This window comes from Ovis canadensis, chromosome 18, assembly GCF_042477335.2.
Source record: "Ovis canadensis isolate MfBH-ARS-UI-01 breed Bighorn chromosome 18, ARS-UI_OviCan_v2, whole genome shotgun sequence".
NCBI lineage: Eukaryota > Metazoa > Chordata > Mammalia > Artiodactyla > Bovidae > Ovis > Ovis canadensis.
In genome coordinates this window covers 37150049-37163766 of record NC_091262.1, presented here as the reverse complement: position 1 = coordinate 37163766, position 13718 = coordinate 37150049, and the positions used below count along the sequence as shown (strand labels likewise).

The following is a 13718-nucleotide window of genomic DNA, read 5'->3' as shown; positions in this document are numbered from 1 at the left end:
ATCCCATGCAAAGTAATTCACTATTTAAAGCTTTATTTCTCATTTGATCTGAAAGATATTAACTTAGTAGAGGTCTTAAAATTTTTTTCTAAAAGTTTAGTTTCTATTATATTACATTATTTATAACTTTCATATGTCAACTTTTATATATTTTATATTTATGTTTATAGTGATATTAAAATATAAACTATGTTATTATGCTATATGTAAATAAGTTTATACATTTACATGTTATACTGTTTCATACAAAACTTTTTATATAAGATTATAAATAAATTTGTATACACAACACGTATATAATGGGGCTCCCTGGTGGCTAAGATGGTAATTTGCCTGCAATGCAGGAGACACAGGTTCAATCCTTGGGTTGGGAAGATCCTCTGGAGAAGGGAATGGCAACCCACTCCACTATTCTTGCCTGGAGAATCTCTTAGGTAGAGGAGCCTGGCGGGCTACAGTCCATGGGGTCACAAAGAGTCAGACACGAGTGCACAACTCATGTATATAACAATGCAGAATTTATATATAATTTATCTACGTATGTTGTTGCTTGCTCACTCATGAAAATTTTTTTTTCCTTGAAATTTCCTTCTTTTAAAAAAAACAGTATCTCCTCAACAGGGGGTACAAATACCTACTGTCACTTTTCTGATCAGGCACATTCTATTCATGCTTCTAGGATTTTTTTTAATGTTGATTTGTGCTTCCCAGACTGTTATATTTCCTGTTATCCTTTACAACATGTCAGATATATGTCCTATTTTTAACTCAAAAAGTGGTAAACAAACACTTTTGCAAACGCTAAGACTGCTATGGAATCATAAATTAAAGGAAGACACTTGCCCATCTGCTTATAGGTCACCGTCTTCCACCCTTTTCTAGTCTGTCACGTCTATACACATACCTACACATACAGACACTTATAAATCTTTGAAAATCTTGTTCTTCATCCTTTACCTCCTTTTTCATCCCCTGGTTACCACAAAAGCTGCTTATCCACATCAAACCTTTCCCCACTATTGCTTGGCGCTCTTATTCCTTTTGTTAGTGACAATGACAGCTTCTAGCAGGACTTCCCCATTCTTGAGTTCTGTTTTAATTCACTTCCTCGACTGAGTAACTTCAAACAGGATTCTCAGAAAAGATCTGCAGAACATGTTTTCCAGGTCTTTACTAACTCATCAATCTTTGGCCAATCCACCTGAATGAGGATGCAGCCACATATGAAATTACTGGGCCACATATGCTTTTGAGTCCGAGGTACCCAACGGGCTAATATTAATTGCAGGATTCTAAGATGTTGTGGCATGAAGAACTACTAGGAAGGGCTTTTCATCGTGTTCTCTTTCCTGTCCCTGTTGAATAGGGTTGGGCCTCAGCTCTGTTTACCTTAACCAGAAACTATTAACAGATCGTTGTTGCCACCTACCCAAGCCACTGCGTTGCTGCTTTTTCAGAGCAGATTCTCCTGGAGTAACAACTATTAACAGGACAAAGTCAGGCTATATGGCCACTAGTCATACTTCTTAATCCTGTCCCACTACGTGAGAGTTCACAGAAACATTTTCTAAATTCTGAAATGTGCTCATTTCTCACATTTTGTGACACGTGGAGTTCCCTATTCACTGACATTTTAGAGGAAAACTGGAAGGAAAGGGTCTCCAGTGCTTTCATTTCCAACACCGTTTTCCCATAAGTTAACACGTCAACTAGGTGAGAATAGGCACTATCAGATCTTCAAAGATGACATTGTCTAATACAGAGGAATTGATCTATTGACTGAAAGTAAGTTAAAAACGTCCAAAGTTAGGAGGGATACTGAAGTTCCCCTGATTTCATTCATTTAAATCTCTCCTCATTCCTTCTTCCACGATCAACTCCCCCAATTCATGATTTAGACTAAAATTCACATAAAACATTCAATTATTTATGAAAATAAGTACTAGAAAAGGACAAGCCCCCCAGCTTGTGGCTCACTAACAAAATGCTTATCAATTAAGAAATCAATAGGTCTGACTCTCTTACATGACGGAATGAATCACTGAACTTTTCAGCGCAAAGCTCTTAGACATTATCTTAGACCTACATTATTATTTTTCAGATGAAGAAACTGAGGACCAGAAAGTTGATAAAGGAAGTCATCAACTACATATGAAAACTACAAATGTTCAGGTTTGTTAACTTCCATTTTCACTATAATCCATTATCTGAATGTATTTAAGTCTGATATGATCTTTATAGTAAACCAAGGAATCTATAATTTATTACAAACTAACACAAAAAAATTATAGTATTATAATTTATTATGCTGCCCCAGGCAGATGTGTTCAGTCAAAATGATGTTGAAGAGTAACTTCATGTAAAAAGGGAGATGAGAAATAACCAAGGTTGGTTTCACCTGGTCCCTTATTCCTGGTTCTATTATCCCCACAAACTGTATGAAAGGTTAAGCCCACAACTAAAGCAAATTTCCAGAGAAGGCAATGGCACCCCACTCCGGTACTCTTGCCTGGAAAATCCCATGGATGGAGGAGCCTGGTGGGCTGCAGTCCATGGGGTCACTAAGAGTCAGATACAACTGAGCAACTTCATTTTCACTTTTCACTTTCATGCATTGGAGAAGGAAATGGCAACCCACTCCAGTGTTCTTGCCTAGAGAATCCCAGGGATGGGGGAGCCTGGTGGGCTGCCCTCTATGGGGTCGCACAGGAGTAGGACACGACTGAAGTGACTTAGCAGCAGCAGCAGAAAGTAAATTTCATTATATCCCACAACTGTTTATCCAAGTCGAAGACATTTTTTCTCAAGGTAAAAAATCCTTTGAATTTTCTGATTCCATGAGTAAGCAATGGTCGTGGTTAGAAATGTAATCAATTACCAAGCACATTCAAAACTGCTATCACTACTACTTGGCCTGAGCATGTACATATCCAGAAGGGCAATGAGAGGAAACAAGGGTCCCAATATTCCACAGTGAAGATCCCACAGAAGTACTATGGTAAGAAAGCATGAATTTCCGTGCCAGGAAGCCTTTAAACTGAACAACAGCTCTGCCACTCAGTGGCTGGGTGATGCTTAAGAAATCATCACATCATCTTCACTGCAGCATTACTGACAATAGCCAAGGTATGGAAACCACGTAAGTGTCCATTCACAGATGAAAGGACAGAGATGATGTGGTGTGCTCATGTGTGCGCGTGCACACACACCACACACACACACACACACGAACAGTACTCAGCCATAAAAAGAATGCAAACTTGTCATGTGCAACAACATGGATAGACCTCGAGAGCATTAGGAGATATGTCAGATGGAAGACAAGAATAAATACTGCATGATGTCACTTACACATGTAGAAGCTTTAAAAAACAAAACCAAAAAAACAAGCATCTTACAGATACAGAGAACAGATTGGTGGTTGCTAGAGGCAAGGAGTAGAGGGTTGGCAAAATGGTTGAAGTGGGGTCAAAAGGTACAAACTTCCAGTTATAAAATAAATCATAGGGTGCAATGTATAAAGCATGGTAAGTAAAGCTAGTAACATTGCATTGTGTAACAGAAAGGTAAGAGTCAAAGTTAAAAATCCTCATCACACACACACACAAATTTTCTAACTATGTAGTGTGACGGAAATTAGACTTACTATAGTGGTCATCTATATACAAATATAAACAAATATTTACACAATATGTACAAAGATAGATTACGTTGTATACTCGAAATCAATATAATGGTATATGTCAATTATACCTGAACAAAAACGAAGTGGGCAAAGAACATGAAAAGACATTTCACCCAAGAGGATATATAGATGACAAATCAGCTCATGAAAAGGTTCAACCTCAGAAGCTGTTGCTGCTGCTGCTGCTAAGTCACTTCAGTCGTGTCCAACTCTTAGAGATCCCATAGATGGCAGCCCACCAGGCTCCGCTGTCCCTGGGGTTCTCCAGGCAAGAATGCTGGAGTGGGTTGCCATTTCCTTCTCTACTGCATGAAAGTGAAAAGGGAAAGTGAAGTCGCTCAGTTGTGCCTGACTCTTAGCGACCCCATGGATTGCAGTCTACCAGTCCCCTCCGTCCACGGGATTTTCCAGGCAAGAGTACTGGAGTGGGTTGCCACTGCCTTCTCCAGAAGCTGTTAGGAAAATGCAAAGTAAAACCGTAACAGCACGTCAGTATATATCTAGCAGAACAGCTAAAAAAAAAAGAGAAACAGTGATGATACCAAATGAGGGTTAAGATGTGGAGAAATGGATCACCACACATTGCTGGTGGGAATATGGTACACCTACTCTGGAACAATTTGATAGTTTCTTTAAAAATCAAACATATGAAAAAAAAAATCAAACATATAACAACCAGCAAATGTACTTCCAGGCATTCATCCCAGAGAAATGAAAACTTATGTTCATATAAATACCTACACACGAATGCTTATAGCAGCTTTACTCACAGTAGCCCCAAACCAGAAAAAACCCAGACGTCCTTCAGTGGGTAAATATTTACAGAAACTGGTACAACCAATACTATGGAATAGGACTACACAATGAAAAGGAAACCACCAGTGATGCACGCAACAATTTAGGTGAGTCTCCAGAAAACAACGCTGAAAAAACCCAATCTAGAAAACATTCTACATTGTTCAAGTGCACTTCTATAACATTCTTGAAATAACAAGTTACAGAAATGCAGGACAGTTAGTCGTTGAGGAGGAGCTGGGAGTGGGACGAAGTAGGTGTTGCTATGTTAGCGCAGCGCAAAGGTGCTCTGTGGTGACGGATTTTATCAGTGTTAATGGCCCAGCTGTGATGTTACACTACAGTTCTGCATGACAGTACCTTTGGAGGGACACTGGGCAAAGGAAGAACAGAACACTCCTGTATTCTTTCTTACGACTGTACGTGAATCTATGATACCTCAAGATGAAAAGTTTAATTAAAGCACCAGTTATATATAGAATCCACAGAGAGATTTCATTAGAGTCAAAAACTTACCCAAAGCCCCACCCATCTATTGCACTTGTAAACACCACATTCCCCTGGTCAGGTGAGAAGTACAGGTGGGAGTCATCCGTGTCCTCCAAGCCAGTGCTCCAGTCATACACCTGCTCTCCTTGCTCAGAATTCGGGTTCACCTGGGATTCAGCCTCTCTCTCCGCTCTTTCTTCTAGCACTTTAGAAGTAAAAAGAGTTCCTGTGAGTGCATTAATCTAGGAGAGATGGCAAAATGGCAGAAGGTCATTCGGATGCATGGCACGCCCATGACAGGAGACACTCTGTCTAACCCTCCTTAAGTCTAGACTGCTAAGTCACAGTCTGAACTCCTATGAAGCCCACGAGGATAGAACTGGTGTTTACAGCAGTCATTAACTTACATGTTATCAGCCACTTATTTCAACACCCAGTAAGACTAAACCGTAAGGCTTTTGGACGGTCACTTCTTTTTTTGATGCAAACGCTGACCTGTCGTATCTTCAATGTGCTCTCCAGCATGAGGGCCAGGTGTCACTAGAACTCCTGGTTTCCAAGCCCCACAATCTGAGTTTATGACTTTCGTCAACTCCCTCTCTGTTCCTCATGTCAGATGTTTGAACTGTTCACTCCTCTCTTCAGGCCCTCTTTCTGACCTCTAAGCTCCAAAGATTCTCACTCCTAGGTGACCAATCTTATTTCCTACCTCAGAGAGAAAACAAAATCTACTGTTCAAAGATCCTGCAGGCTCCCCATCATCCAACTTGTAAGTCCATCTCTACAAACACTGCTGGTTCTCCTCCTTCCGTGGCAGGGCAGGCGTATTCCACCTGTTCCATGCCTGCCTGTCTCTTCAGGGAACTGGATCCTCTGACCCAGACTTTCTCACTGCTCCACCTTTATCATTTCCTTCCTGTAGCAAACATTCTCAACGTGGCCTTATCAATGGTGCCCCACTGTCTTGAAAAAGACATTTCAAACCTCCACACATGGCATACAGGGTTACCCAGAATCTAAACTGTATTCCTTTCTACTCCCATCTCTTATCATTACTGTACTTGATCTAGTTCTTCAATTGTAACCAATAATTTACATTCTTTGAATGAAACTTACACTATGTTTTTTCTTTTCTTTATACAACATAATTCTCTCCTGGCACGTATTACCTTTCTTCCATCTCAAGACTCCTATTATAAGACTCTCCCTACTCTCCCCTTCCTATTGACCCATTCTGGGTGAGGCAGGCCTCATTTATGTTCTCAAATCATATTTAGGATTTATCTCATTGTTCCCCAAACATCTTTTACGTGTTTTTCTCCCCTAACTCACTGTGAGATCTCTGAAGATAGGGACTCTGACCTGTCTGTCTTTATATTCACAATCCTTAGCATGAAGTAAACCTTCAAGAACTCATTTATTCAACATACAGTTATGGTAATGTCTGCTGAATAAATAAATGAATGAAAGCTTTGGTAAAATTTCACCCAAATACAGGTAATAAAAAAAGCCAAAGAGTTTCCTAATGTTGGCTTCACTTAAAAACCCAACCATAAGACTTTAAACAAGAGAACATTAAGACCTACTGTTCAAGTTTTCTATTCCAGGATGCTCCCAGGAGACGGAGGGGACTCCTGAGATGATGCTGGCTCTATTGCCTCTGCTGCAGTATGATGACTCCAACACATTTAAGTGGATTTTCTGCAGCAAAGCCTCATACGCAACCTAGCAACTTCCTTACAAGTCTCCTTTGAGCCACAGTTTTTAAAGTACTGAAATAAAGGATAAAATACCTGTTCTAATATATTCTTGAGGTGAGAGTAGGCCTCCTGTGGGGTGAATTTCAGTTCCACTATCAAGCGATCTATCTTATTGATCACTAAAACCGGACGGATGTTTTCGAGCCAGGCTTGCCGCAGAACTGCCTGTGTCTGATTAAAACAGAAAAGAAAATGTAAAGCTCATGATTTAAAGTACATTAGAAAATCCTGATTAATAAGTAGCTTATTTTCGTGCTCCTCTATCACATACAACTCAGACCATGCCAGTCAGACACAGGTATTCATTAGACAGTCAAAAATATATATCACAGAAGCAAAGAACTGCAGGCAGGAAATTGTTCTTGCCTTTATGGAACTGACTATTTAAGAAGGATAAATAAAAATTGTGTACAAGATAGTAAGAGTTTTGTGAAATTAAACACACACGAGAACACACACAGTTTGTTGAATAATCATTAAAAAAAACCCACTCATGCTGTAACACACAGGTGGAAAAACAGAGTATGTCCCCAGAAGCTCCCTGTGCACACTCTCCTGACCAGAAACCACTTCTTGCCATTAACCACTATTCAGCTACTTTGAAGTCACGTCTGTTAATTTAACTTAACTTGTCAGGACACCCAGCACACTACATAGACTAAGGCTTTGCTTCTCTAGATGCAGGACCTGTGTGCTTACAGGAAATCAGAGAAGTTACAGAATACGTGCAGCACATCTTCCTGGAATGATCAGACTGTCTCCATTTCTACAAGAAAACCTCATTTCACTGTGCTCTGCTTTACTGTGTATCACAGATGTTGCTTTATTTTTTTTTTTTAACAAACTGAAGGTTTGTGCAACTCTGCATCAAGTCTACTGGCATTCCAATAGCATTTGTTCACTTCTTGTTGTTCTGTCAGATTTCGGTAATTCTCATGATACTTTACATTCTTCATAATTAATACAGGTGTTGTGATCTGCCATCAGTGATCTTTGATGTTACTATTATAACTCAATGAAGGGTCAGAAATGGTTAAGTATTTTTTAGCAAGAGTACTGTTTTAATCAAGGTATGTACATTTTTTAAGACATAATGCTATTGCATACTTAAGAGACTTCAGTATAGCATAAACGTAACTTGTATGTTCACTGGGGAACCAAACAAAGTCACGTGCCCTGCTTTACTGCAATATCCACTTTCCTGCAGTGGCTCAGGACCAAACCTGAACTATCTCCGAGGTATGCCTGCAATGTAAGCTTTTCACTCTTCTTTTTAGAAATCATTAAAGCAAACCATGGTACAATAGGAAGTAGGACCCAAAGGTGACAACACTTTTAAAGAAAAAAAATAAGGTTTCAAAGAAAAATTATTCTAAAAAGTGAGATTAGAAAGCCACTGTGAGTTTCATGCTGACCAGCTGTATGTTCACTCTGGCCTTAGGGAGAACTATTTCAACTTTGGTGGGAAAGGTAAGAAAGTGCAGATTAAGAATCTGGAAGAGGAAGAGAGGGGAGGAAGGGAAAGAGAGTGTGTGTGTGTGTGTGTGAGTGGGAAAGAGAGTGTTTGAGTGTGTGTGTGAGTGTGAGAGTATGAGTGTGTGAGTGTGAGAGTGTGTGTGTGTGTGTGTGCATGTGTGTGTGTGTGCCTGCAGACTGAGAAACCAACAGAAGAGCCTTGCCCACGTAGGGGAGAAGCAGCTCAGAATTTCACTGTCAACAACCCCTCAGAGCTGAGAGACTCTTACACTGGAGGAAAGTCCCCAGGCCCGCCTACATGCCTCTCTCATTTCCACTGAGTCCCTCTCCCAGAGAATACCACAGACATGTCAAAGGACCTTAAAGTCATTCTCTCTAATATCCCTCCAGAACTCAGGTGACTTAACTCCACCACAGGCTGGAACACAATGGAATGTGAAATGGAAACTAGCTTTCTGGTGTCACAGGAAGTCTAAAGTGCCACATCGTCACTGATGGCCAGTGCCTCCTCTCCCCCTCCCTTCTCTAACTAGTTAAACATTTCCAGGCGACCATCCACTACCTGCGGGCAGACCCCCTCCACAGCGTCCACGACGATGATGCACCCATCACAGATGCGAACAGCCGTGGACACTTCAGAGGAGAAATCCACGTGGCCTGGAGAGTCTATTAGGTTAATCAGGTACTCCTCATCACCTGAAATGAGATTTGAAAACACGTATTGGGCAGTGCAGGTATGCAACCCTCTCCTCAGGCAACTGAGAGCAGGAGAGCTTCTAAGAAATGACTGAAGAAAGGCTCTGTCACATGAAACAAAAGCTGTGAGGGTCTCGAAACCATTCATCATTTTCATAGTCCAACCCTTCATTTCATTTTAGCTTTCACGCTAAAGCTCCCAAAAGGGAAGAGATTTACCCAAGGTCACAAAAGCAGTCACACGTCAGAAACATACCCAGGTCTATCTATCAGCTTAGTCACTTCCTGTAAAGGTCACAGGTGCCTTTAGACTTTGCAACTGGGGAAACAACACTTGTCTGTTCATCTGGCTCAGAATCAGAGTAAGAAACCCGGGAGTGAGAAAAGACTGATGTTCACTGCCTGGAACCCAAGCAAATGTCCTAAGCCTCTGTAATCTGCTTGGAAATTCTCTATGTTCATATGACCCTAGACAGAAAGTCAGAGATCAAGGACCAACTATGTTTCACTCAATTTCACACTGCTAACACGTGCCATTATCGTAAAGCACAGGGCCTGCTGTCAGAGTCACTGAAAGAGTAATATCGGTACACTTTTGTCTAAGTCTTACACACAAATACACACAATTTAAGATGAGAGGCTTGAACATGCTTAAAAGCTGACAGCGCCAGGACACAGGAGCACAAGCCTTTCACAGTGACAGCAGGCAAGCAAAGATACTAGCTATATTATACTCTGAGGCGTAATGGCAAATAGCTGAGAATTTTTCTTTTCTCTGTAAAATAGAATGGACAAATGTCTGCTGAGATTGTGGGAAAGGGATTGAGAGGTGGACTTGAAGAGACAAGAGGGTTTAAGAGAGCTCCAGTGGGAGAGAATGAGCAAGGTCTGACAGAGGACACACGAAGTCTGCCAGCAGCCCAACGACCAGCTGAGAGCCCAAGGGTACGAGGGAAATGTGCAGAGTCAGCTCTACCAAGGGTTAGAGTTTTACTGGGAGGACAGGAGGCCAAGACAGCAGATACACTGAGGGCCTCAGCGAGACTGTCAGAAAAAGACAAGTCTGGATAGGAGGAGGCAGAGATGAAATGAAGGATGCCGATGGGGCGCAGGAGACTGAAGGGCTTCCTGAAGTCAAGCGGGTCCCTTGCTACACAGGTGAGAGAGCTGGAAAAGTAAAGATTGTGCAGAATGAGTATTTAAATGGGAAAAATCAGAGGACCAGTAAGGGGTGATATTAAAATGCAGAAAGCAGCCATGCTAGGGGTGAGTGAAGCAGAGGCATACACATCACTATTGTTGAGAAGCCAAGCTCAAGCTGTTGGAAGAGGTCATTTTTCAGACACAGGAAAAGCTACCTTGGTGGATTTGGGTAAAAAGGAAAATGATAAACCAGGTGCCAAAGTCACTAATGAATGGCGACCAGGGACTGTAACCAGAAGCTGAGGTGGTGAGAAGGGATGGAGAATAACTGGATAGAAGGGAAGAGTCTCGAAGGAGAGGGAGTTTTAAAGCAATGGTGGAAGAACTAAACTGAACCAGAACCAGGGTACAGGGAGAAGGGTGATCCCATGTTCTCACCCAGGGACAGAAAGAGTATGACAGAATAAGCAGCACTCACTCAAAAGAAGGACAAGAGAGCAGCAACTAGAAAACCGCCAGGCAGGGGGAGGAGGAAAAACTGACAAAAGACGCTGAGGATGGAGGGACACACATTCCCCTTGGAAAGTTTCAGAGAAAGGTGTGGGCGGGAAGGGAATAGTGAGGGGCTGAGGGCAGGCGTGAGAAGGACGAGATGACTGAGAGGCCAGATCACGTGACCTCCATTTTGGGCAGTGACCAAAGACAATAGAGATGGGGGTAATGCCACAAGAGGTGCCCTTACGGAGCCAGAGCACCCCTGGTGGGCAGCAGAGAATTTCACTGAAGAGGAGTCAGTGGCGGCCTGTACTGAAGACTTTTGAGAGACTCCTGGTCCAAATAAACAGGCTGGAAATGTATTAATAATTACTTGGTTCCCAGGACCCCTGAAGTAGGAAAATCCCATGGACAGAGGAGCCTGGAGAGTTACAGTCCATGGGGTCACAGAGAGTTGGACATGTCTGAGCATGCAATCATTATGCAGGACTACCGCCACATGCTAACTACTCTTTCTCTGGGAAGGCCTCTTGATCTCTCTGAACTCCGTTTTGCACACATGTAAAATGAAGAGAACCTCCATTTCCCAGGATTGCCATGAGGGTTAAACAAAACCATGCAGATGAGACACACAGCTCAGAATCAAACCATGGTGCACCCATCTTCTCAGATCTTGCATCATCTGAATGCTTCACAAAGTAAAGCATTCATTATCTTTAGAGGAAAAAAACCTGACCTTTAGTCAAACTAGGCACAATGGAACCCCATCCTCCAAGCCTGGTCCCAAAGGAAAAGGACAGTGATCAGAAACACAAGTGAATGTTTACGTGTCTGGAAGCGACAGTAGCTACTGATGCGTGCTGGCCTCGTGTGCATCTGGATGGCACGAGTCAGTGTCCCCGGGGCCCAGTCTTAGAAATTAAGACCAGAGGGTCACAGAACTGAAACCCTCTACTTGCCCATAACTGCAGACCCCTACGGAGGTGTTTGCCTGGTGGCTCAGATGGTAAAGAATCTGCCTGCAATGTGGGAGACCCAGGTTTGATCCCCAGGTCGGGAAGATCCCCTATGAACAGAGGGGGCTGGCAGGCTACAGTCCATGGGGTCACAAGGAGTCAGACACAACTTAGCGACTAATACTTTCACTTCCTGCAGGTGTTTACAGAGGGGTGAACTTACACGTGGATCTGTCTGCAGATAGCCTCCACATTCTTGGTCTCCACATTTGGAGCACATCTAAGCTACAGTATGGCTGCCTCTTGGGTAAATACTGAGTGTCCCCCTGAACCAGCCTGTCAGCTAGCACATATGCCTGAAGTACAAACTGAAAGCCTATTAGTGAAAGCCCACTACAATTTGCTCTATACTGTACTTCACCATTTTTTAATAATTGCCAGATTTTTTAAAAACTGGATGAGTTTACCAAAAATCTTGATGCCTTTTCTTAAAAAAAAAAAAAAAAGGACAAAACAAAACAGAAAAACACAGGGCACCTGTCAGTTGGAGCTAAACAGCACTAGCCCCCACCCAGGTGGAAGGGGTGTTTCATGGGTGGACCGAGTCTGTTCTCTGGCTCACAGCAGAACCCCCTGCACTGCCTCACTCATGTGGAGGTGCTGACACCAGCACCACACCAAGGACCAATGATACAGTACCTAAGAATCACGTGAGACCAGTGCTGGGGTAAGCAGTTAACTCTTGGGGGGGATTTAAGTTAGATACCTACCTCACAGCTTGCAAGCACACACATACACATGCACACTTATGACAGGATTTAATGTGAAAACATAAAATAACTGGGGGTAAAACTAGAGCAATTTTTATTTTAATCTTGTGTTTTACTGTAAATTTTCTACAACACGTATAAAATTCGTAAATTTAAAAAAAATTTTTGTAAAGATGAATCAGAATGAAAACTTCATTTTAGAAGTTCTGTGATACCAATCATTTGTTCACAGGTATAAAGAATGGCTGCTGCTGCTGCTGCTGCTAAGTCACTTCAGTCGTGTCCGACTCTGTGCGACCCCATTGACAGCAGCCCACCAGGCTCCTCCGTCCATGGGATTCTCCAGGCAAGAACACTGGAGTGGGATGCCATTGCCTTCTCCGTAAAGAATGGCTACAGAGTAGAAATGACAATAGGCCTTTTGAGACTATTTAAAGAACAGTCAATGAACTTCTAAACTCTTCAAGTTCATAAAAATAAGGAGAGATAGGAAAAAAACTGACCACTGAGCCATTTGCTGAATCACAGAATTAGGACATACTCTTTAAAATGTGAGAGGTGGTTTTTTAAAAAATTAAGGCATTACTTTAAATACATTGGGAATTCATGTACCTAAGAGCTTCAAAACTGGTTTAGTTCAAAACCGTTTTAAAGACTGACCTTAAAGAGAAGAGTCATGCCCCACACAGCACAACCCTTGGTGTCAGTGTCAGAGATGTGACACTGTGAAGGATGAGCCACAGGCCAGCCCATTAGGGAAATGAAATACGTCTTTATCACTTTCTTCTACTTATCAAAACTCACGTGTTGCGTAAAATTTCCAAACAGTACAAAATAAATATTTTGAAAACTGTGAGTTTTCACATAATCCAGTCCCTGATAATTATGGTTAAGGTTTTAGTATACAGCCTTCCAGACACCTTCATCTACATGCTTAATATATTCTTATCATCAAAACACATTCATGTCTCATAAGTATTTACTCTGCAACTTGCTTTTCATCTCTGACTTTATCTTTTCTATATAATCACACAGTTGTTGGAAGAGCTGGAGAGCACTTCACAGTGTGGATGTATCAGTCTACTCAACTATTTTCCAAAGACAGACACTAAGGCATTCTTTTCACTTATACAGACATTTGGGTGAATATCAATGAACATAAATCTCGCATGTGCGTGTGACTATGTCTGTCGGACAAACCCCTAAAAGCATTACTGTCCGAGTGGCATCCCGATCTGCGATACAAGCTACAGTGACCACAGCGATGCAGAGCCAAGTAAATAAGACTCTAGATCTAACAGGCAGGCCAGAGGACAGAACGAGGACCCAGCGAGGAAACAGGACGGTAAGACTGAGCCAGCAAGGTGCTGTGACTCCAGACCTTCCCAGAGAAGATATCTCCACAAGCACCTGGGTGGACGGGGGCAGGTGTGAACTGCCAGCGCTTCTGCCC

At 42.1% G+C, this 13718-nt stretch overlaps 1 protein-coding gene across 3 annotated transcripts in view; it reads right to left on the bottom strand.

Annotated features, from left to right (window-relative positions):
- Window positions 1-13718, bottom strand: part of EFL1 (elongation factor like GTPase 1) — a 111713-nt gene that overhangs the window by 93389 nt on the left and 4606 nt on the right. For 2 of the 3 annotated variants that reach the window (XM_069558970.1, XM_069558971.1), the window contains exons 5-7: window positions 8768-8901; window positions 6763-6900; window positions 4997-5211 (exon numbers count right to left, since the gene is read on the bottom strand). In XM_069558970.1, coding sequence (XP_069415071.1) covers window positions 4997-5211; window positions 6763-6900; window positions 8768-8901 — 487 coding nt within the window. The remainder of the gene's footprint in view (window positions 1-4996; window positions 5212-6762; window positions 6901-8767; window positions 8902-13718) is intronic. The other variant, XM_069558972.1, reaches the window with a different exon arrangement.